General features: G+C 43.7%; 10 protein-coding genes across 10 annotated transcripts; 3 read left to right on the forward strand and 7 right to left on the reverse strand.

Moving 5' to 3' along the window:
- The first annotated feature begins 922 nt into the window (after positions 1 to 922).
- BYT42DRAFT_555470 (uncharacterized protein) lies at positions 923 to 1,475 on the forward strand. Its single transcript, XM_051566672.1, has one exon. The coding sequence runs from the start codon at positions 1,140 to 1,142 to the stop codon at positions 1,401 to 1,403; it is 264 nt and encodes an 87-aa protein (XP_051427007.1). The 5' UTR covers positions 923 to 1,139; the 3' UTR covers positions 1,404 to 1,475.
- Positions 1,476 to 1,551: 76 nt separating this feature from the next.
- BYT42DRAFT_180960 (uncharacterized protein) lies at positions 1,552 to 2,198 on the reverse strand. The gene is made up of 3 exons (XM_051562414.1): positions 2,024 to 2,198; positions 1,867 to 1,938; positions 1,552 to 1,765 (listed from the first exon to the last, which is right to left on the reverse strand). The coding sequence occupies exons 1-3, from the start codon at positions 2,153 to 2,155 to the stop codon at positions 1,664 to 1,666; spliced, it is 306 nt and encodes a 101-aa protein (XP_051427008.1). The 5' UTR covers positions 2,156 to 2,198; the 3' UTR covers positions 1,552 to 1,663.
- A 231-nt stretch (positions 2,199 to 2,429) lies between these two features.
- Positions 2,430 to 4,275, reverse strand: BYT42DRAFT_490463 (protein phosphatase 2A regulatory B subunit; the record flags this gene model as incomplete). The annotated part of the gene is made up of 7 exons (XM_051564005.1): positions 2,430 to 2,535; positions 2,596 to 2,723; positions 2,787 to 2,957; positions 3,038 to 3,391; positions 3,458 to 3,661; positions 3,769 to 3,965; positions 4,098 to 4,275. 7 exons carry the CDS (start codon positions 4,273 to 4,275, stop codon positions 2,430 to 2,432), a joined length of 1,338 nt encoding a protein of 445 aa, XP_051427009.1.
- Positions 4,276 to 7,431: 3,156 nt separating this feature from the next.
- Positions 7,432 to 9,073, reverse strand: BYT42DRAFT_555477 (malate dehydrogenase, NAD-dependent). Its single transcript, XM_051566673.1, has 4 exons — positions 8,768 to 9,073; positions 8,670 to 8,691; positions 8,432 to 8,595; positions 7,432 to 8,254 (listed from the first exon to the last, which is right to left on the reverse strand). The coding sequence occupies exons 1-4, from the start codon at positions 8,971 to 8,973 to the stop codon at positions 7,630 to 7,632; spliced, it is 1,017 nt and encodes a 338-aa protein (XP_051427010.1). The 5' UTR covers positions 8,974 to 9,073; the 3' UTR covers positions 7,432 to 7,629.
- Positions 9,074 to 10,406: 1,333 nt separating this feature from the next.
- Positions 10,407 to 11,692, reverse strand: BYT42DRAFT_555481 (Ribokinase-like protein). Its single transcript, XM_051566674.1, has 5 exons — positions 11,613 to 11,692; positions 11,430 to 11,541; positions 11,190 to 11,369; positions 10,900 to 11,095; positions 10,407 to 10,830 (listed from the first exon to the last, which is right to left on the reverse strand). Exons 1-5 carry the CDS (start codon positions 11,643 to 11,645, stop codon positions 10,668 to 10,670), a joined length of 684 nt encoding a protein of 227 aa, XP_051427011.1. The 5' UTR covers positions 11,646 to 11,692; the 3' UTR covers positions 10,407 to 10,667.
- Positions 11,693 to 12,700: 1,008 nt separating this feature from the next.
- Positions 12,701 to 13,283, forward strand: BYT42DRAFT_555486 (Molybdopterin biosynthesis MoaE). Its single transcript, XM_051566675.1, has 2 exons — positions 12,701 to 12,896; positions 12,961 to 13,283. The coding sequence occupies exons 1-2, from the start codon at positions 12,761 to 12,763 to the stop codon at positions 13,269 to 13,271; spliced, it is 447 nt and encodes a 148-aa protein (XP_051427012.1). The 5' UTR covers positions 12,701 to 12,760; the 3' UTR covers positions 13,272 to 13,283.
- A 952-nt stretch (positions 13,284 to 14,235) lies between these two features.
- Positions 14,236 to 16,164, forward strand: BYT42DRAFT_610333 (uncharacterized protein; the record flags this gene model as incomplete). Its single annotated transcript, XM_051571387.1, has 2 exons — positions 14,236 to 14,354; positions 14,481 to 16,164. 2 exons carry the CDS (start codon positions 14,236 to 14,238, stop codon positions 16,162 to 16,164), a joined length of 1,803 nt encoding a protein of 600 aa, XP_051427013.1.
- Positions 16,165 to 16,630: 466 nt separating this feature from the next.
- On the reverse strand, positions 16,631 to 17,725 carry BYT42DRAFT_591777 (cytochrome P450; the record flags this gene model as incomplete). The annotated part of the gene is made up of 3 exons (XM_051570569.1): positions 16,631 to 16,948; positions 17,003 to 17,598; positions 17,668 to 17,725. 3 exons carry the CDS (start codon positions 17,723 to 17,725, stop codon positions 16,631 to 16,633), a joined length of 972 nt encoding a protein of 323 aa, XP_051427014.1.
- A 185-nt stretch (positions 17,726 to 17,910) lies between these two features.
- On the reverse strand, positions 17,911 to 18,897 carry BYT42DRAFT_181187 (uncharacterized protein). Its single transcript, XM_051562415.1, has 2 exons — positions 18,293 to 18,897; positions 17,911 to 18,226 (listed from the first exon to the last, which is right to left on the reverse strand). The coding sequence occupies exons 1-2, from the start codon at positions 18,755 to 18,757 to the stop codon at positions 18,023 to 18,025; spliced, it is 669 nt and encodes a 222-aa protein (XP_051427015.1). The 5' UTR covers positions 18,758 to 18,897; the 3' UTR covers positions 17,911 to 18,022.
- A 1,357-nt stretch (positions 18,898 to 20,254) lies between these two features.
- BYT42DRAFT_555495 (ras guanine nucleotide exchange factor domain-containing protein) lies at positions 20,255 to 24,895 on the reverse strand. The gene is made up of 9 exons (XM_051566676.1): positions 24,608 to 24,895; positions 23,829 to 24,495; positions 23,617 to 23,733; positions 22,240 to 23,545; positions 21,948 to 22,169; positions 21,705 to 21,870; positions 21,135 to 21,639; positions 20,950 to 21,042; positions 20,255 to 20,877 (listed from the first exon to the last, which is right to left on the reverse strand). The coding sequence occupies exons 1-9, from the start codon at positions 24,745 to 24,747 to the stop codon at positions 20,488 to 20,490; spliced, it is 3,606 nt and encodes a 1,201-aa protein (XP_051427016.1). The 5' UTR covers positions 24,748 to 24,895; the 3' UTR covers positions 20,255 to 20,487.
- Between the last annotated feature and the right edge of the window lie 607 nt (positions 24,896 to 25,502).

Raw genomic sequence — 25,502 nt, forward strand, 5'->3', positions numbered from 1 at the left:
GTTGACTTTCTCTCGCCATCCATCTGGCGAAACCGGATGACGTCAAAGGCCATCGTTGGTGGTGTGGCTCTTTTTTTAATCAGAAAAACGCTTACGTGTCCTCTTCATGTTCCTCTCCTTTGGATTGCTTCTCATCATATGGTATTCGAGATGTCTTCCCGATTATTTATTTTGTAGTTTATAGTTTGTATTTTGTATTTTATATTTCATGTACATATTCTTTTCGCAGTCTTTTCCTCTTTTTTTCCCACAGGGTTTTTTATGAGGTTTTTACTGACGCGATCATTGTTTTTTTATCATCATGTACTTTATTTGTTTCTTTCTTTTTATTCGGGGGACTCTCGATATCTGGAATCCAACTCGAAGTTACCGTCACTTCTGGCCACGTCAATATTTTTTGCCTGCTCAAGCTGACACCACCGATCCATCGCTTAACTGTCCCTGGAAGCAATTTTATTTTCCGCATCGAAAAAGAAGCTTACCTGGCGGTCCGTATTCACCGTTTTTTTTTTCCGGTACACCATTTGGTTCAAAGGCAAGTCCAATTTCTTTTCCTTTGCTATGATATAATGAACGTATACTAATTCAAAATTTTTTCAATGTCATATAATCCAAGTCATGTCAAGCGATCAATGGCTATCGAAAACTTCAAATAACAAAGGTAAAATATCTTGACGAAAATTTGAATCAATCAAAGAGCTTACTAACTCATTTTTTTTAAATACCCAACATACCCACACATCTTTCTAGATCTATCATAGCCTGGGCGGGATGGAACTGAGGGGGGGAACCAGTGCTGCCCTGCGCGTGTTCAGAAACAAATCACGTTGCAACGTATGCCATAAGGTTGTCATTAATATACCGAAGTTCCGTCAAGAGTTCTCGCCCAGGTTATGCCGTGTATGCGTTAGGCTTTTTGTCTGACGAAAGTCGCTCAATGTAAGAGGGCGACCTCCGGTGGCAGGCGGCATCCATTGCACAGCGGGTGTACGGCTTGTTAGTCCAATCTTATCGTTCGTTTTCAGTTGTCATCAATTTCCCCAAATGCGTCCTACAAAGAATCTTACATCTTGCAAAAACAAACCTATATAAAAGGTCTACATGATGCAGGCGTGCTCGTCTCCGAGATTGCAATCAAAATGGGCAGATCCGAATCAGACATCTATAGCGTCATCAAGCCAAAAAAAGTAGACGAGGTTCCAGCCGTACCAAAACGTGTAGGACGGCCGCCAAAATTGGATGATAGGGATAAGCGTGCCATATTGCGATATATGAAAATGCATCCTCGCACTACATTAGGTGAAATCACCAGCAACAGTCCATGCAAGGTTGGCCCAGACACCGTCAGACGAATGCTGCTGGCAGAAAAGAAAAACAGCAGAAGCGGCCGGATGAAGCCGTGAATTTGAAAATACTAGACAAGTCAATAAATTTGATCTCGTGTCCCCTGCTGCATTACAGGCTAATGCTTTGAGCCTTGTCACGCGTAGTTTCCTCAAGACTTCCTTCTTCGGCTGGCATGACACATGTCCTTGGTCTATAGTCTATGACAAAAAGCCTCAAAATAACAACATACGGGAGTATAAATGCCTTTTAATTTTTTTCTTCGTTTCTAACAACTATGAGAAATTGGATATTTTCTTTAGGATTGAACCATCAACACCTAGTTTGGGTTGGCTGCCGAAACACCTGGCGTTGAAGGGGCCGTCGGTGCTTGGTTCAAAACTTCGTCTAAGCTAACGTGACGGGAAAGTTCATTAAACACCTACATCCCACGGGTCAACTCGTTTAGTATTTTGACTTTATCAAAACGCATCATCGCCAAGAAGCTATTATATTGTTTTGCAAAGCAGCAAAATGACTTACGGTTTCGTCCACGGGTATAATTGACTTGCGCCTAAACTGCTGATATTGTTGAGGCGTGATCTCGAATTGTTGCTGGAAAAACAGTAGAGATAATGTAAGTTTATCAAGCGAAACCACATCACTTTTCAACGACCAATTTTCTCTTCTTGTATCTTACCATGTCTGGATGGATGTCGTCGGTGTGTTCGCCAGCGTGATGATCTGTCTCGTCATCGCTTCCTTCTTCATCAGACACGTGCTCTACCTCTTCAATTTCGACGTCCATACTATCATCTGCAAAACAAACCATAACGAAGAAAGAAAAGCCCACAATGAATATGGAAAAACCTTTGAATAAAATTTGCCCACGTTAAAACCTTACCTAACTGAGTAGGGAATGAAAACACTTCCGGAGGTTCGATCTCGTACTGCATAGGTTGACAAATGACATTGCCCTTGCCGTATTTTTCCTGCAATATTCTCCATGTTTCCTCCTTTTGTTTCTGCTTCTTTCGCTCCCTGCCACCCATCCCAGCAAAAATGTCAGCCAAATCGCTTTCACATCGGTTGAAACAGGTATCTACTTACGCTTGTCGTTGCAACTTGTACTGATTGACACATTCATCGACCAATATAGGGTTGATATCCATGCACAGTTTCAGCGCGGTATATACTAATCCAAGAATGGTCCTAAGCAGAATACATAAGAAACATCCCACGCCGTCAAAATCTCATCGATGAAACACTTACTTGTTCCAATGCGTTTTGGATGTTCGGAAAAGAGCAGGGAAAACGATGGGCATGATAACCGACATGTTTTCGGCCATCAGGCTCACGACGTAATCGTTATTCCAATAGTAGAGCGCTCGTTCCGCTACCTAATCTCGTCACAGGTGAATCAGCGGGTTGTACCGTACCATTTTGCCCGTATTTTATCATACCTGGAAATGAGAGCTCGATATACATTCACCAAGTTTGGTGTAAAGCGGGACCATGATGCGCTGGAATTCGTAGGCGTCGATCACGTCGAGAATTTCCTCAATTTCATTCAGAAACATCACTTCTTTCGGACTATTCACTTTGGGCCAATAGCGCAACAAACCGTTCATCACCTAATTTACCAGAGCCAATAATATTTTTTTCCTGTAAGTAACATGGACATAGTATGTGCGGGATCAAAGCGAGAAGTTACCTCTTGAGTTAATGACTGATCCTTTTCCAAGAACTGAACAACGCAGTATGCCAGTTGCGGGTGGTACAGAACAAGGGACTTGACTTTATGGAGAGGGATAAGAACTCGCATCAAGAAGGTCTTGTGCTCCTCCTTGAGTGGCAAGGCAAAACCGTTGATGATGGAGCCCAGAATCTCGAGCAATTCAGCAATACCATTATGACGTTCGGTTTCGTAAATGAACTGGAAAAAGATGTTGTTGATGGATCGACGAATAAATGCACGCAAGTTTAAGAATTTGCCGTAGATACGATGAAGCGTCGTTTTCAAAAAGTCGCGTTCTCTTGGATCTTCACTGTCAAACAATTCCAATAGCTATGATTTGGGCCCGCATATTCATTTAGAGCCTTCGTCATTGGATCTTATGTTTTACGTGCTTACCTGATGAATGAATTTGTGATCAATGTGCTTTTTGGCATGACTGATATTGAATTCTGGAGATTCGAGAAATCGCAAAAAGAATTCGTACACGATTTGCAAATGCGGCCAAGCAAGCTCGAGAACCGGTTCATCTTCTTCGGGATCAAAAGCGTCTCCTACGGGATTGACTTGAGGAGGGATGGGGCGGAAAAGATTAATGACAAACTATGCATATCGGCTATAAGTCAACGGTTTTTCTCCTTGCATCACCAACATGGACTGTCATGTCTGTTGAAATTTTTTTCTTTTTTTTTTTTGACTCCTCCTCCTACCATGTTCACAATTTCCGGATAAACTGCTTCTGTCAGTACACCACGATTCATGTTGACGTACTGAAGAATTTCTTGAAGTGTGTGACGCTTGATCTCCTTTTCACGAAGTTCTGCTGAAGCATCACTAAAATCAAATACGACAGTGCACTGACGTATCTTTTGTATGAATAGATCTTGTCGCAGATGAGGAGGTACCTCTACATGGAGTAAGGGATCAGAACAAGTGCACCGATATTTTGGCAACTCCTTATTGACGAAAAAGCTTTTTTTTTTCGGTTTCCTTCTTTTTTGTTTTATACAGAGGCTTCTATACAACTAAGAAACCTTACCATGAAAGCCGGGTGTCTTTTCCATCTGAACCTTTTCGGTGACGTAAAAACGGGATGATTTCTGACGACGTGGCGCTTTGCTGATAGGAATTTGATCTTTTGCGGCATTTTTCAGTCGATTCAAGGGACCTGTTTTCGGGATATCACGCTCGACCGGTTTATTGTGAGGATGTTGCATGAATGAGACGGCATGAGGACTGGCTCGAGCCGTTTTTTGCTGCATCAAGCAAAAAGAAAAAAGTCACTCATTATATTCTTCTTCACCCAGCACCCAAAATCGAACTAAGCAAGAGAGGCTTACCGTATCAGTATTATCGTCCGGACTGACAACGACAATCGATGGTGCGACGATAGGTTGTGGAGATACGGGTTGACTCTGCACATGCTGCGTATATGGGTTAAGGTCTGGCGACGGCGACGGCGAAGGTGAAGCCGCAGGAACCGGTGGTGGTGGTGTTGCTGTGGGTTGTGCTGGTGTCGCTGGAGGTTTATCGTTGGTCACCGACTTGGTTCCTCTGGAAAGCTAAAAAGTTACCCATCACGCCAAGTAAACTTGTATGAGTAATGCGAGCTTATTGTCTTGTTTCTTTTTTTTTGTGGGCCATTCACTTACAACGCCTTTCCATCCTTTCATCATTGTGTGCAAACAATTGACTTGCTAGGTTTCAGAATTACCCGTGTTGAGCTTTGACTGGGTTGGACAAGGGAATTAACACTGATTGTCTTTTTGTGGGGTAGTGATGGGCGAAGAAGAAAAGATAAAGTGTCAGTTTTTGAAATGGTAATGTTGAGTGGGATGATGATTCAAGCCTAGTCTAAACCCTTGGCATAGAAAAAAGAACCTACACTACAGTTGTTTCGGTCGCCGATCGGCAAGTGAAGGTGTATATATATATATATATTTTTGTGTATGGTTTGTTGTTGTGTTTGTTTGCCACAGCAAGTGCTTTTATATACCAAGAATCCCGAGGTGATGAAAAAAAAGGACTGTAAAGTGAAAAAGGAGGGACGGGAATAAGAGGCACAGGGAAAGGGAAAAAGGGGTTGGGTCGTGTGTTGCGTGATATCGAAATGGCTTTCTTCAATTCGAGTGAGTACCTGTCGGACTTTGTACTTTATTCGCCCAATCCACGTCGCCCTTTTAAATGATTTAGAAGCCAAATATCATCCAATTTTTCCACCGCTTATCCTCAGACGGAGAGAAAAAACGGGAGAAGCCGACACTGACTAGCAAAAGTACCTCAACTCGAAACAATTCATAGCATGCTTTTCAGAATCGATCTTTTATCGTTATATCTGTTTTCTCATAGTCGAAAAGCTGGATTCATTTTTTCAAGAAATAACACTTTTGTTTTTTGATATGCAGCGGTACAGAAAAGCATGGTCGACTAACCGTTATGCACAACGACGACACTTTTCACAGCAGATATCCCAGGACTTTGGTGATGAGTGCAACTTTTCTGCTATTGGATCTACAACCAAACCATGGCTCTTTCAATCCGATAGAGATTCGTAATAGTAACCATCATGGTTGTTTTTCGATCTGGTCAAAAAGTTGGCCTCGGTGTTCTTCAGTATGTCATGGCGAGATAGAATATCGGAAAGAATGACCAAGTAGATAACCATTTCTTTGATCTACTTATATTGACTAGGTCAAAATTAAAGAGACTACAGCGTACCGTAATCGATGCAACTCCCCTTTCGTTGTTTACCGAACAAGGCCTCCAACGTCAGTCGAGGTTGTTCAAAAGACAAGGGAATCGAAAACTAACCATAGCAGCGCTGTATCATGTCTGAAATAAATCTTCAACTAGGTGAATTCATACTTCTAGCTTCCGTTTCTCTTTTTCTCAGTTTGAAGAGGTGGACTTGCCTCTCATATCTTGGTGAACACCTCAATGTTGTAACGAGATAGGGCGAGTGACCCACGCTTTTGCAACGATGTACCATTCTTCCTGTCAGTGTCGCAGCACGATGGCATTTTGGTCTGCAGAGGTCTCGTCCTCGTGGATTGCAACAAGACCCGCCGCGGTAAAAAGGCGGTGATTATGTCAAAGGAGTCCACCAGTATGGGCTATTCGCCCAATTTTGCATTACCAGCAATGGTCATTGACACCTTAACACCACCTTTTTTAGAAAGGCATAAAAAATGGGTTGATGTTATCGGATGACAACAGCATCCTTCATTTTCAAGTGCAGTTTGTTCGCTTTTTTGTATATTGCCAATGTATAGCCAGCGTCCCTTGCACTGGTGGTCGTCGCGAAGCTCTTCTTTTACTCGACCAACTTTGTCTCACTGCTACGGTATGCACTACCCGCTTTCAAAGTTCTGTTGCCTATGCCTCTACGTTCATGCGGCCTGTATCCTTGACCCAAAATGTTCTTTGAGCGATCCATGTTGCAAAAGACATGGTTCGTTACATCTGCCGCTAAACCATGAGCATTGGTGTGGGTAAAAAAAATTACGAGTGGACGTTATTTCAAGCCAGTAAGGGTTGGCGGTCCTCTGCCATCACGACCTTTCAACGAACCCTAGTGGCGCGAAGCTTTGTCCGATAAGAACAGAGGTGAGTGGATAATTAGGGGTCTAACGTTTACTGTAGGAAACATTGGCATATCAAATAGGTAATTGTCGGCAACGGCGCCAAAAAGCCAAAAGCGCTCAACAAATGGAACTGCCGTCAATAGGTGTGAAGGGGAACAAATCCTTCCCTTTGTGAAATCGTGGTGCTTATTCTCAGTTTACAACTTTATCTCTTTGTTTGCCCACAAACGATGAAAAGATAAAAAAAAAAGACATTCTAAATGAAATGCTCAGTCTGTCAGGTCAACACTCTAGTTTAAAAGACTGGGATGTCGGTCTCTTTTGGAAGGAATAAATTGGACTTTGGCGCAGACTGTAGTGATGACGCCTCCCTATCATTATGCATTGGATCTCAGCTTGAATGTCATCATCTTACAGTTGTTGAGAAAGCATCGAGTTGCATAAGTAAAAAAGATTTTTACAGCGCCGCCCATGCATGGATGATACTTTTCAAATACAAATGGCAAAGATGTGGCTCTCCAGAACCCTCTCAGAGTCTAACTGTTATGCTGAAAGGTTTCTTTCAGAGTATTGCTTGTGTTACAATGGGTTTCACGTTGACAGCTTTATCGACGCGTGCGGTAAAGATTCGATGATGAGGATGATGACGACTGCTGATGCGCCTCATCGGAACGCTTAAAGTATATTCCGTTTTGATTTTCTCATTGACCTTGAAAAGCAACGGAATGGTTTTTGCCACACAATGTATTCATGTTGATATGGTGGGATGGACCCCAGGAAAAACAAACACTCGCTTTATCACACATAGCACGTACTCCTGACATGTTTTTTCATCACCTTACTCCAAAAAGAAACCCATCATTCCAATATCCAATCACAATCCGCAGAATTCCATGATTACACGATCGTTTTACATTAAAAAAAATTTTAGACTGTCAAATATTGTACAAAATTTACATCTCCAAATGGGACGGAAAAAGAGATAATCTACTGAACAAAGGAGTTACCCTTTTCGATGTTCTTCTTCAATTCAGGCACGGCCTTGCTGACGAGTTCCTTCTCGTAGTCGGAGATCTCACCGAGACCGTGGATCTTTTCAACACCGTTGGGACCGAGCTCAATGTTGGTAGAGAAGTATTCAACACCTTCCTTGGCAAAGACATCGGACTTGACGAAAGAGGGTTCAATAACACCCTTCTTACCACCGACGGTAGCTTCCAAGACAGAGTTGGCGAAACGAGCACCAGCGAAAGCCATGGAAAGGGTGGCGGAACCGGTACCATCCTTGGCCTTGACAACCTCATCACCACCAAACTGGATGCGGTGGGTCAAAGCATCAAGTTCTTCCTTGGTGAATTCCAAACCAGTCTGGGAAAGGAGGGGAACAATGGTGACACCAGAGTGACCACCAACAACGGTGACCTTGACATCCTTGGGATCCAAGTTCTTGACTTCAGCGACGAAGCGGGAAGCACGGACAACATCAAGGGTAGTGACACCATAGAGCTTCTTGGGATCGAACACACCAGCCTTCTTCATGGTTTCGGCAAAGATGGGGACAGTGGAGTTGACGGGGTTGGAGATGATCAAGAAGTGAGCGTTGGGGCAGTGCCTAAGTTTCAGATTGTCAGTCCTTGTCATCCTTTTCTCTTTTGCTCTTCGCTCTTGCTCTTTATCCCATTTCTTCATTCTTCATGGCTTGGTGTGCCAAGTCCCCTCCCCCACTCTTCTCCTCCCTCCCTTTCCCTCTCTCCCCGCCATTTCTCCACACGGCATTTAATATACATACTTGGCAGCGGCTTGAGCAAGGTCACGGACGATGGAAGCGTTGGTGTTGAACAAATCATCACGGGTCATACCAGGCTTACGGGGAACACCGGCGGGGATGACAACGAGATGAGCATCCTTGAGAGCTTCTTCCAAACCGTTGTTATCGGGCTTGTGGCCAGTGACCTAAATGAGGATAAAAAAAAAGTGTTTAAAATTTGACATATTCTCCCTTTTTGACAATTTTTTTTTGTTGTTACCTTGGAGTTGGTGTTGATGTGGCTGTGGAGATAAACAAAGGAAAATACAATAGGTGAGTGATATTGAACACATACCAGCTCTCTAGAGCCTCGCTTACCTCAAATCAGCAGCGACACCAGGGGTGTTCTGGATATCATAGAGGGACAAGTGGGTGACGTGGGGGTTCTCCTTCAAGAGCAAAGAGAGAGGCTGACCGATACCACCGGCGGCACCAAGAACAGCGACCTTGGAGAGGTTAGCGGCCGAGGTGGAGAAGGCACGCTTGGCGGCAACAGAGGACAAGACACGGGTGGCAGCGAACATGATGATTTTTTTCGTGGGTTGGAGTGAAGGAAAGATTGGAAAAAAAAAAAGTCGGGGGGCGTGCGGGTGGACCGATAAAATTTATTTGGGGAAATCTGAGGGAGCCCTGCTGGTTCAGTTCAAATTGCAAGTCACAATGCGGATAAAATATCTTTCGTGCGCTTGTGCAACCCACTCAAAAGATAAGACCCAAACTGGACAGGTCGGGAAGATCAGCTTCATGTGTCCCACTATCTGATCCCGATAGAACCAAAATCTGGCTCACTCATCCCAAGTTACTGCTTCTCAAAAGTCAAATGGCTTGTATCACCCAAACAACTTCTTCCTCTCCATGTTTGCTTTCGATTTTATCATTCATTCGATAACTCCCCTCGGCATTTTTAGAGTGGGTATCTGTGTGTGTCACAGGTGACTGGCCATTGAAATCCAGTTCGGGGGATTGCACTTGGGTAATTCTTGATACAACCGTGGATACATACGGAACTGCGTTTGCAGAATTGATTCCATTGGCATCCAGTGTAACAATATCCACCCAACTTTTTTTGCCATAATCAAAACATTGAACTTGTCAGTACGTGAGTTTCTTTTTAATAACCTCAATTTTGTATGTAGCATCTTGGAATCTCGCCCTGTGGTACCATGCGTGGTCTACGTCGTGTCTGAAGAAAAAAAAATATCGTACGGCAGAAAAAGAGCTGTAGATAACGCTTATCGTTCATGAGATCATGACTGCATTCTGTTCATCCAAAAAAAAAAAACCCAAACTTTTTCATCGTGGCACAGTTGTGGTACGATTTCAAGATTTAAAAAAAGTTGGACTCAATCAAGAGAAGCGCTCAATTTGTTGTTAAAATATTGTAAGCTAAAGAATAAAACCGCCAAGTGAACCGCCATAATCCTTCAATGCTTTATTACTCGACAATAAGCTTTTCTATTGAATTAGAGCTTTTTTTTTCTCCATCTAATCCGGTTTTTTATTTTAGCCGGGAATTTCCGTGAATGACAAACCAAAAATTCACAGACTCTCCCTGAAATGACAGTCCATTTTCCCTGTGGAGTGGCTATTTTCAGCTATAACTGTCTGAAATGCTCATTTCTTGCACTCATTTTTATCCGCTTGGGAAAGAGGAAAAAGAGATGACACGTTTGTGACCTGTTGACGAAGTCTTTAGTGCAATGATACTGATAAACTCACGTAATCAGATCTGCAGTAACCACACTGCGCATCACTAAACACGACTAACTATCGTCCACTCGACCTATTGATTTCTCATATCCTAGTGGTTTGGAAGTATCTTGACCTTGATATGGTCCAGGGATTGGATTGGATAAACGATCATCCAAAGTAAGATATCACATGAATTCAATATCAGATTACTTTGACTTCATGTGGTATGCTTCATACGGAAAGCTGCTTAATAAAATGCGGTTTTAATTGCATGAACCTTGTTGGTAAACATTGGCATGTGTAACCCCATGTGAACTTGCGAGCTTATAATGGTGGTCAGAATTTGGGAAACGCAGTCTAAAATTTTATTCAAGTTTGCCCTCATTTCGTCTATTTTTGATGGTCAGCAGCAAAGCCGACTGACATTGTAGAGTATGCATATAATGTAAGCCCGATTTACTTATTGTATTGTTTTGTCAAGATCCATGGCTCCATGTTAACACCACGGCAATTCATGATCGTCTTTTTATCGGGCCATCTCGCTTATTTTGGGACTCACAGCGAGCTCAGACTGAAGCGTTAAAACCGCCGCCTTCTGGGCACGAGTGATCATGGATCGCCACATATCAGTGTTGGTAGGTTCCAACAAAGGGTGGCGATACAAACTGGCCGCCAGCGTACCAACAAAACTAACGCGGCAACAGTGAACACGGCAAGTTACTTTTCTGCAACTCATGAATTAACCTTTTCGTACTTACGTATCCCCGGCCCCATTCACGCTCTTGATATCACTGGCCGCAATCTTTTCAGGGGAAAAGTATTGAATGATGGGCGCGTCTCTCCACTTTGCCACATAGAGACAACCGTGTTCGCCCAACTTGAGCAAGATATTAGGAATATAGTTGGACAGATATAAGGCTTGAGGTAATACGCGATGAGCCAAAGAAGGGGCATCTATACAAAATCGGTGCAAGCAAAATAATTTACTTCATTTCAGATATCCTCTACTTGGTAGATCCAAATAACGAGCAACCTCTTCCAAACCTACCTTTGGGACATAATGCTGAAGCAGTATCTTTTACAGTTGGTAGGACAGTTTTGGCCATATCTGTCATTGCTTCGAGTTCGTATTGATTAGGCGAAGTGAATCGAACCGATCCTGAAAGGATAATCTCGGGATCTTCAAACAGTTTAAGAGATTTGGGGACGGAAGTGGGCTCAAAAAAGGCTGCGTTATGTTGGCTCTTAGTGTCTGCAGATCAATTGCACAGAGTGGCCGTTGATTTACCTGACACGCCCAAAGAGCGACAAGTGTTGGCGACACTGAGCATCACCTTGGATGGAATATTCCCGTCAAAACATACAAATCCTGGATCGCACGCGTGAAGGATATCGGATACCTGAAAACAACACGTCTTCCCCGTCAGCCGAAATTTTGGAGAAAAAAAGATGATCCTGTTTCTTGGCTCACCTCTTGGGGTTGCAGATGGTCAAAAATCGCCATATCTGCTACAGCAGCCACCAATTGACCATCACCGGCATGCAGAGCGTTATAAACCTTTTGACAATTAAATTTTGTTAAGTCGTCGTCGCCAATTGATCATTTTTAGATTGGGATACAAACGGCTGTGCTGTGTCCTGGCTTGGTTTGCACGTATTTTGTGTCCTAGGAACGCGTTGAGTCTAACCGCCCTCATTTTCACGGTTTTTGGTCCATGCCCAACCTACCATTCCGAGGTTCGTCATTCCTTGCAACACGGATTTGGCAGCGAGGTCGTCTCCCACAATAGATAACATCAGCGCTGGAGCTCCGTTACGCATAGCAGCTTCACAGATATTGCGGCCAACGCCACCGACGGTTTGTCGAGCAATACCTGGCGTCGAAGTATTCAGAATCGCGGACAGTTGCTTGACATTGGAAACTGTAGCTGTAATGTCTAGTGCAACGCCACCGACTACAATCAACTGTATGCTCGTTTCAGTATTCTCGAAAAAGAAGTGAAAGGACGGAATTGAATAATTACTGGTTTGACAACATTCTTCAACATGTCGGTGACAGGCGAACAATCTTTGAACGCTTTCCCACCCACACCTCGGATGCTCATCGATTCTGGGGAGAATGAAGCTCCGCTTGATAGATGGCACGTATCCCGCCAAACGACAAAAATGCCAGGTGACACAAACCATTTGTGTGAAAGCATCAGCATCATCCCGGCGGGGAAACGGAGAAACATCCCTCGGCCTTAAAGACCTTTATTGCATGGATCAAGCCGCTGCATATCGTATAGAGTCTGTATTCCCTACGTTTTACATACAGTGTTTCCATATAATGCCCTGGTTATGGAGAACGAATAGAAGGAAGCCCTTTCTGAATAGACTTGACTTATTGTACGCTTTTGTTGATGAGTGAGCAAATATGCTCTTTATCGCCACCTAGTGATAGTCGCATTTTCTCGATGCGAAGGAAATCTGTAGAATTCCAAATTTCATATTGGACAGTGATGAATACAAATCAGCAAATAAAGAATGACAGCGATTTCCCCGGAACAGGGAAAACCACAAAAATTTATCCCCATCAGGACAGTCAAATTCTTTTGGTCCTTTAAAAAGGTGCTCACGATGGCTGAACCAAGAAATCACGTAGTCATTAGCGAGGCATCATTACCATCGTTAGATGTTATTGCCAAGCAAGTAGCAGACGACGGTGCAGGTGCCATTAGTACGTTTTCTGGCACCACCCGTGATCATTTTCAAGGTACAGACCAGAACCAAACCGACCCATGTTGAAACCAAACTTCGCTGACAAAACCTCACTGTAGGCAAGGTGGTACTGCGCTTGGAGTACGAAGCTTACGAAGCCATGGTCATCAAGATATTACATGATTTGATCAAGGAAGCGCGTTCGAAATGGAATGTAATGCACATTGCGGTGTATCACCGTACTGGGCTGGTCCCTGTCGGTGAAACAAGCGTCGTGGTAGCTTGTTCCTCGGCCCATCGAGCGGATGCTATTCATTCGGCCGAGTATCTGATAGATGAATTGAAAGCGCGGTGTCCTATTTGGAAGAAGGAAGTGTATGAGGACGGCAGTGTATGGAAAGGTGCCTGCGACAATAAACATCACCATTAATTGATATTCAAACAGAATAGAGCATCACCAACATACCAGCTTGGCAACGGTGCCATATTGAGAGTGTTTGATTCGATCATGATTATCATGTTTCAAAAAATATACATGATTCAATCCATGATCCAACATGTGTAAAGACGGCGGGAATGATTGGATAAATCAGGGACGTACCATAAGAGTATGTTTTTTTTCTTCCTGCCCATAATATCCAAGACAGCAAACTCGCATTCATCGTGATTGAATCAGTTAAGTCGCGGCGGCTGAATTGAGATCAAATAGAAAGATCCTCACGTTATGCCCTGCACACACCTTCGTCGACCTCAACAATGACCCCTATACCATGACATATGCCATCGTAACAAACTTGTTATAACGACAAGTCATATTTTCTAATGTATTTTGTTTGTCGTTAACTTGACTGGCCTTTCGTTGCTGGGAGCCCTCTTTACCTGTCATGTTCAGGTGGGGAGGAGCGACGATGTCGGAGACTGAATATCATCTAGAGTCCTACCTGTGAGTGTGCCTCGTTATTCTTGTCTCACTTCGTTTTTTCCAAATTTTCTGACCCACAGAAACCCCCATTTTGCCAGCTGCTTCCGATTGTCGTTGGCCAAGCAGAAAAGCATCCCATCTAGACTACATCATTCTCTGTTCAGAATAGAGAATCCCCATCTTCATCCTCTTCATCTTTTCACTTCATTAGAAGCTCTCTTTTGTAAGTAACAACTCATGCTTTGTGTCCTGGGTTTTTCTTTTCTTGATCCTGGGTCTAATTAACTTTTTGGGTTTTCAGTGTTTTAATTTGCATTGGGACAGCATCCAACTCCCCTTTTTACTTACTTATTAATACGGTAAAGTGATTGTCTACTTCATCTGGACGCCTCTTGCTATTGTAGCTCTTTTGGCTCATTCAGTTTTTCTTTTGCTGGTTCAAAAAAAAAATATATATTAGGTCCCGCTAATAATGACACCTGTTGATCAACCCCATCCATCTTTAACCACAGCCACTGCGGTTCCCAATACACCTGGAACGACCATCATAGATACTGGTGATAAAAAGGCAAGGCTCCCTTCGTCATACAGGTGAGTGGGGGGTCTACAAATTTTCTATTTATTTTTTTTATATATTTTCTTAACTTCTTATCTTTTTCCTATTTCCCTCTGTCTTTATTTTTCGTGTTTCTTTTTCTTTTCCTTACTATCTTATAGTACGGACATGTATGCTGCGTATCCATCACCGGCGTCTGGACAAATCATGATTAATGGTGATTATTCACCGGTGAATACTCCCAACGGATATGGCCTGTACAGCGCTGCAAATGCATCCTATACAAATATGGCACAATATAATGGATCGCCGCAAACCGTCATGAATTTACCCACTCCACAATTTGTGAACGGCAACCTTGGGTCTCCCTCACCATCTATAGGATCCACTTTCTCGGCTCATCAGTCAGGATTCACCCATCCCTTATCATCCCCACAGCTTCCATCCGCCGCTCATCAGACAGCACGTACCGTCTACCTCGGCAATGTCCCTTCCGATGTTCACGTCTCCGAAATCCTCGATCATGTCAAGTCCGGCGTCATTGAATCCGTTCGACCTTTACCAGAGAAAAACTGTGTTTTCATTACTTTTGCTGAAGCGACCGCAGCGACCCACTTTTACCATGAAGCTTCCTCCAAGCGTTTGACCGTCAACGGTGTCGATCTCAAAGTAGGATGGGGAAAGGCCAGTGCCGTTCCTGTCAATCTCCAGTTGGCAATGCAGAATGGAGCTATGCGAAATGTCTTTCTGGGCTCCTTGGACGACAGTTTTACCGAATCCATGATCCGACAAAACCTTTCTCGCTTTGGTCACATTGAACATGTCCGATTAATTCGGGAAAGAAATATCGCTTTTGTGCATTTCCTCAGCGTCGCCAACGCGGTCAAGTGCGTCAATACATTGCCAACCGAAAGTCTTTGGCAAGGCCGACGCATCAATTATGGAAAAGATCGGTGCGCTCCCGCTGCTTCCAAAGTGTTACCCCATGGTCCCGTACAGCACGTCTACCACCCTTCAGCCAACTATCCCAATTCCGCCTATTCTTTGCGTTACCCCACCATCACCTACGACCCTTACACAGGGGCAGCCATCGAGACCTATCATCCCGCCGCGGTACAGACCACCAATGGGTCGCCGGTCTATCACACCAATGCCACCATGTTATCAGGTTTGGCCAATCGAACCATCTATCTGGGCAACATTCATCCCGATACGACCTGCGAGGAAATTTGCAATGTAATTCGCGGTGGCATCCTCAGTCAAATCCGATATATGCCTGATAAACATATTGCATTTGTCGCCTTTGTCGATCCGGCTCTGGCTCTTCATTTCTACAATCAAGCCGTCTACCACGGCCTCGTCATCAAGAACCGTCGTCTGAAAGTTGGTTGGGGAAAGCCGTCCACTTTACCGGCCGCCGTCATCACCGCAGTGCAGAATGGCGGATCACGTAATGTGTACCTGGGAAACATTGACGATACAATCACAGAGGAAAAATTGAAGCAGGACTTCTCCGAATATGGTGAAATCGAGCTGGTGAATACGTTGAAAGAGAAAAATTGCGCATTTGTCAACTTTACCGGCATCGCTGCGGCTGTGCGTGCTATTGAGGGCATTCGATCCAAAGAAGAGTATAAGAAGTTTAGAATCAATTATGGCAAAGATCGATGCGGGAATGCTCCTCGCATGTCGCACAAGACCGCTTTGTCCGTGCAAGAACCCGGTGTGGGCGGTTCTCCCGAGGACGATCTTTCTCACCCAGACGATTGCTTTCCCACCGTCAACGATAATCCAGCCGTAACCAATGGCATCTTACTCGATTCAGTGCTGGCACCCAATGAGTAAGTACTATTGTATTCTGGTGTTCGGTGCCTGGTTTTCTGGGGAGGGGGGCTTGGAACCTGGTGATACAACTGTATACAGTTTTTATGACAATGACTTTCTAACTGCTCTTTTTTGTTTTTTTTCTACGTGCGTTTTTGTGTTAATCGTTTTTGTTCTTATTGAAATAGTCTATAATAACGTTAATCCCATCCCTTGACCCCTACTTTAACAAAAGAAAAAAGGAAAAAGCAGTGACGAAAACAAGGCTCAAGAGACGTCTTGAAGAATTGAAAGTAATTTATTGTATGTACTTTGCTTGTTTTTAATGTCATCCTAGTACTGTATTTGTAGCTCTTATAGTCCTCATCGTCAAAACTTAATGAAAAACCCCATCCGTAGATAGAAAAAAAAAAGAAGAAAAAAAAAAGAAAAGCAATGAGGAAATGAGAAAAGAAAATCAACTTTTTTTTTTGGCAGTGAAAATAATCTAGTATCGTCTCGTCAATTGAATATGTAGTGTTTCGGGACCCAAGAGACCGATGCCGCCGCCTCGCTGATTTTGCAGACCATTGGCATGTTCACTGTTGGGGACTAAAGACCATGTATACCGTTTCAAAAGCATGGCATGAAGTACGCGTTGTTCAAACAAACTAAAGTTGGATCCGATACAAGTACGTGGTCCGTAACCAAAGGGCATCCAGATGGCATCTTTCATATATGAGGCATGCGTAGGATCGAATCGATCAGGATTGAATACTTGAGGTTCGTGCCAGTATTTTGCGAGATGATGCACGCAGTACAACTCCTAAAAATGGTTGAATAAAAATGATGGCCCCTCCTTTGTTATGATATACGTTACCAGCGAAATGGGTGTGCCTTTGGGAATAAAAAAGTCGCCAATACGTGTATCTTGCGCTGCGATCCGTGGCAAATTTCCAGAGGTAGGAGGGTTGATCCGCATCGTTTCTTTGATACAATTATTGAGGAACGGCATTTGACGCAACTGTTCTTCGGTGGGCGCCACATCTTGGTCGTCGTCACCGAGTATTGAAAGTACCTCCATTCGCGCTCTTTCTTGTATCTCGGGGTGGGATGCCAAGTAGTAGATCATGCTCGCTGTAGCGCTTGCCGTTGTTTCATGGCCTGCCACAAAAAACACGGCAAGATTCGATACGAGTTCGCCATCGGTAAGAAAAGCATGCGAGCTTCCGAGAGAATCCGAATCGGGTGAAAATTGGGTGACGGACGCTTCGATCATCATTGTCAATAGATCCTTCTTGGACTGGTCGTTGTTGGTGTTGTCTGTAATCGCTTGCTTTCGGTCCTCGATAATTTTATACAGAATTTGACGCAGTCGCTCATTCGCTTGCCGTGCCCTGTATCGATATGGGATCCAACGCGATGGAATGCGGGTATATGCCGGGAATAGATAGACCAATGGATCGCGCACGATACCTAATGCATTCCAAATGACCCCTATCAGAAAAATATCATGGAATAATTGGGAGTGCGAATCAAACTTACTAAAAGCTTCTTTATACAACGTGGCATAAGGAGAGGCACGATCGGTCACAGCATGCATATCAAAATCCTATAATTTCGTTTCAGCGCCCCACTTTATCATTCATAATGCTACATATGCTTTGATAGGATTGGATACTTGCAAACACACCAATTCCTAGACAGTCCAGTGCATATCTGTAAACGGTTCATAAAAATCAGTCGTGTTACTCGAATGTTGAAAAGCACCTCTCTCCTATCATTTGCATCCACCCGGTTCATCCACTTTTTGATCGTTTCTTCTCGGTCATCTTAGAAATTTTCTTTCGCCTTATACCACGCTTTCGAGGTGTTCTTGAGAAAAGAAAAAGAATTTGGCTTACCGTCTCATGTAATCCGCTGCGTCAATGACCCCGTCTGAATGTTGCTTATCGATGGCTTGAAACATCCTCAATGTAATCTCTCCAAACACGTGAACAGGCATGGCACGGTGAAAAGCCGGGTTAGCCACTCGTCGCTGTCGTTTCCACACATCATAATTAGCATTTCCCATATTGGATTCTCGGTTGGTCAATAAAAGATCCTATGAAAAAAAACTTGTTCGTTTGTATCATGCTCAAAACAATGGTGGATTGGATGGTTGGCTTACAGGATCAAGGCGCGCTTTATCTTCTTTCGGAAACGCGTTGACATTTTTCAGCATGGCTTGCAGCAGCAAAGGATCGCCCACTGTCACCGTCCACCGTCCAAGGTAATATTTTAAGCAGATTCCATGTTGTTCCACCGTCGGCATCACCCATTGTGTCAGACGAATATCCGCGGGATCACCTCGAAATACACTGAGAAACCATCCAAACGTGCTGACTTTTGGCAAATGCCGCAGCTGCTTTGGCACACGCAGCGTGGAATAGATGCGTTGCAATACACTCAAGGCGCTAATGACACTGACGACTGCGATCCAGCGATGGCGAAACAGGGCGGGATAACGTTGTGCTATAACATGGGTAAAGGAAGAGATGATATGTGACATGATTGCCGAGGCCGAGTGCTTGCAATTAAGAGAAGAGAGGAACAGAGAAAAATGATGGAGAAATCGAAAAGGAAAGGGTTGCATTAGAAGCCTAACAAAAGCCACTTTATATGCTGGTGGAGGGCCCCTTTCTCTTGTACATAGACGTCGTTCATATGGACAAAAGAATATTGGCAAAAGCGGATTATTGTTTGCAACTCCTCGATTTATATTTTTTTGTTTTCTGCAGGAACGGTCCGTTATCACTTGAGCAGGGTAAGCAATGCGCTTTTTTATTATGTGAAAACGTCACAACAAACTATGTCAAACTGTAGTTTTACTAAATATGGTCAAAGTCCGTGCTGGGGGGAAGGAAGAAAGGATAAACATGGATGCCCGATGCAACGCCCCCTAATGTTTGATGCATGGGCAGTCAATATGATATAGGTGATAAATGGTCTGAAAGGGGTTTTTCGCTTTTGATTCTCTTTTTTCCGGATTTTGCACACAAAAGAAAAATCGCACAACAATAAAATCGTATTGGAAAATTATCCTGGTTCAGCAGTAGCCCCTGTTCTACTTTCTTTGCTTTCTTCAAAATCATTCCCTTTGTATTCAGAAAAATCAATCGCGGTTTTCAGGTCTTCAATGAAATGCTGTATCATGCCGCCTAAAAAACGGCAAACGAATAAAGTTATCATCGATTAGAGAAATCTTCGAGAGTAGGAAAAAAGGTTACAGTGACACACAAAATAATGCAGACAATTTTTTTTTAAAAAATGCTGTGCACATACTGTAAACAAGTAAATGGAAAAAAGTGGCTTTTTGTACTGCTTGCAATTTGAGACATGAAACGCGCGTGATTCGATGCTATAACTATTTAGTGATAGAGTTCACAAAGATGATAGCTGCTTGTTCCGCAAACGAAGCCAATGCGTGCTTGTATGTACCTGCGTACGTGGGTTCAATAGTGATGCATGAGAATTTTCAGCATATTCTTAGTGGCATCGATTCATGCTTTTCTGGGGTATCTTGCTGCTGATATTGACGCTCGTCTCCCCATGAATGAAATTGTATGCATGCAGAAAAAAATATCGTGTCAGGATAAAAATGGGAGCGATCCCGCCGATGGATCTGTTGAGTGACGCATGCTGTCGTTCACGTTACGGTTGTAAGACTTTTGTTCTTGCCTTTCCAAGCCTTGATCATTTGTTGTGTCTTTCAGATGATGTGCTTTTTTCTTTCTTTTTTTGTGATCAGCTCTGGGTTTTACCTGTTTTTGTCCATTTCGATGGACGTTATTGTGTTTGTTTGGATGTTATGGCACCATTCATGTAATACCAGCATCGAAATCAAAACTACAATACTTCATGTACTATGACCCCTATACCTTGACATATACCATGTTCAGGTCAAAATCCCGAAATTTTTGAATGCTGGTGTGAAGCTGGGGCAGCTCGGAATTCGGCTCCAGCTTCAAGTTTTGGATCACTATGCAAACGATGTGAGTGGTCCATCTTATCTCGGTAAAAGACGACTTTCTGCGGTCGATCTTGACCAGATTATGAGCAGATGAGAGAAAAGATAAAGTCGAATAAAGGACAAAGAATGGCTGCCCATTCCACTTATTTAACTTTTTTATTATTATCTGCCGAGATATACATAGTCCAGCACTTATTGACACGCGCCATTTGATACATGTAAAATAGTTTTGCAAAGATAGAAGCGTCAAGAAATGAAACATTGTGTTTCTGTAGGGCGCTGTAATGGTCATCATATTATATGAATGTAATATGGGTACGATATGCAATGTTGTTCGTCTTCTTTCTTCCTTTTTAAGCCGCAGCTATTTCTCTGGGCTCCAACTGCAAGCTGCGTTCATACAAAGTCTCGACGTCATGGCTGTTCTCCAGGTGCGATTTGATGAAATCTTGAAGTTCCGGAATGACTTGGAACGTGTAGGGTGGCGACTGGAACTGTTTAATCTCACGAATGACTTCGGCCGATTTACGTTGCTTTGCAAAATTGATCAGATTGCTAGACTTTTTCAAATAATCGGGGTTGCCGTCTTCGATAAACGTCAGATCTTGGAGGTAAATACCCAAAAAGGGGATACACGGAGGATTGACAGAGTGGATCATTTCACGATATTCGGTAAAGTTGCGATTGGCACCCATCAATTTGCGAATGTGACTCAGTGTCTGATTGGTACGACTGCCCACCAGCTATATTTCATAAAATTATTCAGATATTGTAAATAAAAACTCCTTTCTGCTGACTGCACTGTCGCCCCTTACCTCCCACGTCTTCTTCAGTCGTCCTACAGCACTGTTGTCGAATGCTGAAATAATGGCCATGCACGTATTGTAATTGTTCAAAAGACGACATCGCTGGATAAATCGAATGATAGTCATATGAGTAAGTCGCTACATCACGTTTTACAAGCGATCAATCGCATGATCCAAAATAATCCATCACTTACGTGTGCAACTTGGGCCCAATATTTGATGATCACCACACGCTTCTTGGCTTCCTCGTGGACGAGAATGCTGCCAGTGACCCATGCCGTAAGGCGATTGCAGTAGTCGATGGATTGTTTTACATTGGTGGCCACATTGCCCTTGGCATCCTCCCTGGACCAAGCCTTGCTTAAGCATTCAATGGGCCGGATACTGCTGTATAACTTGAAATCCATGATACTCAGCTGGCGCGCCAGTTCAATCGGGTCGGTTTCCAGCAATCGAATGCGGGTCATGTTCTTTGGCATGATAGGAATGGGACCATCGATCGGATTGGGGACCAGTTTTTTCAATCCACCGTCTGCATCAAGCTCCTTACGCTTACGAATCAATCGATTCAACTGATCAGCAGAAAACGGAGAAGCATCCCGAATCACCGTGTTGGTAAAAAATTCAAGACGAGAAAGAATAAATTCATCTTCGTCGTTGTAGTAGTTTTCCAGCCACGTCTTCATCACGTTGAACACTCTGCCATCGATTTCGATTAGCATTCACTGTTCTCCGTTCTCATCAACAAATGATCCACTTCTTACCTTAGACGAACAAGCTTTTGTTTTCTTTCTGTCCAAATCTCCAGTTCTTCGGGAGTAAGTCCTTCAGGCGCTCGCATGTTGTAGCGTCGTTCTAAAAGGGTTACAAATTCTTCCGTGGTACAGAACGATCGATATGTCAAGAGGAAGTTGGCAATAAAACTCATGTCTATGTTCAGATTAAACGGTCAAAAGTCATTAGTACGGTCAACCCACGATGAAACAACGAGAAAACAAATCACTTACCAAGCGTATCGTGCATCGTTAATCGCTCGATTAGAGCTGGCAACGTGCCAGCTTTGACATTGCCATCCATACCAAACAGGATCTCGCCATCTGCGTAATCATGGCCGATATACCAAGTGTCAGTCCCATCGGTGGGCCGTGTGCTGTATTGACGTTTGCGAGCTTTATCCAAGGAGGGGACAGATTTGATGGTGGCAGATGTTGACGTGGACTGAGCGTGAGCTACCGTAATGAAAAAATGCATATGAGATACATGCTTCTTATCAACGGCCAATCTGCTATGTCAACTTACGCATGGTATCCGCATCGCTTTCGCCATCACCGAATGGATTGTCTTGGTATGGGTTATAGCTAGGCGATCCAGGGGTATTATCACTCAGTCTACTATCATCGGTATCGTGGGTACCGCGTCGCATCATCCAAATTTTACGCTGTCCAACCATTTGATCGACACTCGAAAAGATGCTTTCAATGGTATCTTCAGCCGCCCAGATAGCATCCTCAATTGCCGCAACCGTTTTCCCGGTATCCGCGTTCATGTCCGTGAGCACTTGTACTGTGCCAAATAATGTGCCGATCGCATTATACAGGTTCTGTTTGTGCACTCGGTATTCCGACAGTGACGGAATCTGGGTGCTATCCAAGTTTGTCAAGTCAATGTCTTCCAGGATGCCCAAGTATTGTCCGACTTGCATGGACAAGTTTCGGAACAACAAAATAACATTAGATCGCGCTTTCTGTTTGTTCCTTGTAGTGTTGGTTTCCTGATCTTCTTCTGTAGGTGGCATATCGTCCTCCTGTTCCAGTTTGTAAATGAACTGAGTCGCTTTCAAAAGAGCTTCTGTTGATCCGTAAATCTGATTGGCGTGCGTCTGCAAACTGACAAGGAGATCTTGATTCAGTGGATACTTTGCTTTTTGCATGGTGCTGTTCATCAATTGCTCGGAATGACGCCGTTTGCTGATGGTATCCTCGCCCGCGCTGTCTTTTCGTGCGGCAGTGGTGTCCGATACGTCTCGAAGCATAGGTTCCATCGCTAGTGGCGCCATGGGTTGCGCATCATCCAGCAGTTTTGGACACACTTGCTCCACTTGAATATCTCTTTCCTGACACATGGTGACGAAACCACGAACGGCCGCCAACACATCGCCCGCGTCGCGCTGCACCTTGTGCAACAAATCGGACAACGATCCTGAGGCTCCTTCCGATGCCATTTTCACCGATAACACGAGCTTCGACAATGAGGCCATGACAGCTCGATGTGGTTCGCGCAACGCTCGGTCTTGCATGTGACTTGCTTCTTTATCCATGGAACGAGAAGAATACAACATGAGCCGAATGGATTCCACAATAGCTGCGGCAATCGCCGAGAAATCTTCACAATCGCCATACTGAGCGGCGGTGTTCAATTGATGAATACCGCAAGCGATATCACTCGACAGTTTCTGCCAGGTCAGTATGACTTGGGCATCAATGGGAAGAGAGCTCTGAATCTTCTTGGCGGATGTGTTGTTTAAACGAAGAGCCGGTGAAAACGAGTAAGGATAGACACGCGCGTCTCCATTTTCGGTGTCAGAATCGTCTTGTTTGCTCGTTTTCTGAATTGGGGTGAGAAAAAAAAATCCATCCTAAATTCATTTTGGTCACACCAACTCTGCAGAACACATACCAGGGTGCCGGTATTTTGATCGATATCATCATAACTCCACGTCGTTTCCTGAGTAACGAGATTGCAATAGTACGATTTGCCTTGAGGCGTCACTCGTTTGACCCATTGACTCATCACCTGGATGGAGAAAAGAAACAAAAAAATAACTTAAGCCATCTGTGCAGACCTCTAACAAAAAAGAAGCCAGAGCATTTCAGGATGGATAAACTTACGGGATTAACGGTAGGAGAAGTGTCGGACTGCACAGCAGCAGGCAACGCATCGACGTCGAGTCGTTTCTCGGCTGAGGGGTGTTCGTGGTAGTCATCCGTGCGTGCGTCTTCAAACTGGTCGTCCTCGTCTTCATCGTCACTCGCACGTTTCGGTAAATGGCGAATCATCACACCTGACCCGTCACTATCATATTCGGTTTCAGAATCGGATAACGCTGGATGTTTTAAACGGTAGCCACCGGTTAGCTGGTTATAATAGTAATACGTCGTTCCATCTTTTGCCATTTGGATGGTCCAGCCTTCAGGTAAGTTGGAATCACTTCCCAAATTCATCTCCAGGTCAGGTCGGTTCGGTTCTCGAACATCCCACTGGGACGATGACCGTCGGCCTGCTGCTGGTGGAGATAAGGAACAATGACGCGCCTGCGTGTCGGTTAAAGGTGGTTGTGCGGTGAGAGATGAAGAGTAGTCGGGATCCAGTCGTGAAGTGTCAATCGGTGAAATAGAAGCTGGCGTGGGGACTTTGGGGTCGTCGTTTCTTTCGTCGTTGGTTGCAGACTGGGAGCCAGAACGCTGAGGAACGTCTTTGAGGGTATCTGCCATGTCGGGATTGACGCTTAGGATCTCGACATAGATGCTTGGGAACCAGCCTCGCTTGCCATCACACCTTTAAATAGAAAAAAGGGAGAAAAAAAGCAGGAATTTTTTTTTATTTTTATAATTACTATGGGGTTGTTTTGTTGTGCATTTTGTCAGTCCATTCAGTTTGGGGTCATTACCATCCATCCCACCACCCAGAGTCAAGTTGGGTGAGTACGTCGATTACAGCGCCCTTGTCGAAACTCAACGATGCTGGATCCTCTGAATAATAAGGATATAAAGCTCTCACTCGACAAATGATCTTTGGAAACGTTGACATGGTGACAACTGGAACATAGGCCAAGGACAGCAGCGGTTGGAGAAAAACAAAATAAAATAAAGAGTGAAAAAAATAATAAAAATAATAAAAATAAAAATAAATAGAATTGAGGGCACGGAGCTAATAAGCCAAAAGGTTAAAAGCTGACTGGAACATGGTGTAACTTTTTGCCAACCAAGTTTGGCTGGAATCTTTTTATTCACAGGCCAATGTTTTCTGTTTTTCTTTTCTTTTTTGGCCTCTTCAATAGCAGACGATTTTTCTATATCTTATGTGCCTCAATGATCCTACGTCCATGGTTCATCTGGTTTTGATTAGGTTTTCCTTTCATCAGTACTTTCTCCAAAAACTCATATTGCTGGTTATTATAAAGACCCTTATTTTGTAGCACCAGAAAAAAAGTGTAAAATAACATATTAGACCTCACGCATAAGAGGCAACGAAGCGACACAAGAACAGGAACCGACCTGAGACTCAGACGACATTTGTGTCACATTGGCTCCCATCAACGTGGAATCACTGAGATTGGAATAGCGGTTGATAAAAACAACGATCGTAAAAACGGGGAATGAACAAATGAAAAAGCGGACGATTTTTCGTCCTGATGAGATTAAAATCCATCATCAAACGTATAATAATTGCAAGCTTACAGATGTTACATTGCTAATAGGTTGTTCCAACTGACAAACTAAAGCAACAGAAAAGTTTGACCTACTATGTAAAGTCCTTTCTTATATTGATGGTTTCTTTTTTCT

Source organism: Radiomyces spectabilis (assembly GCF_025331425.1).
Source record: "Radiomyces spectabilis strain NRRL 2753 chromosome Unknown BYT42scaffold_2, whole genome shotgun sequence".
In the NCBI taxonomy this organism is placed as follows: Eukaryota; Fungi; Mucoromycota; class Mucoromycetes; order Mucorales; family Radiomycetaceae; genus Radiomyces; species Radiomyces spectabilis.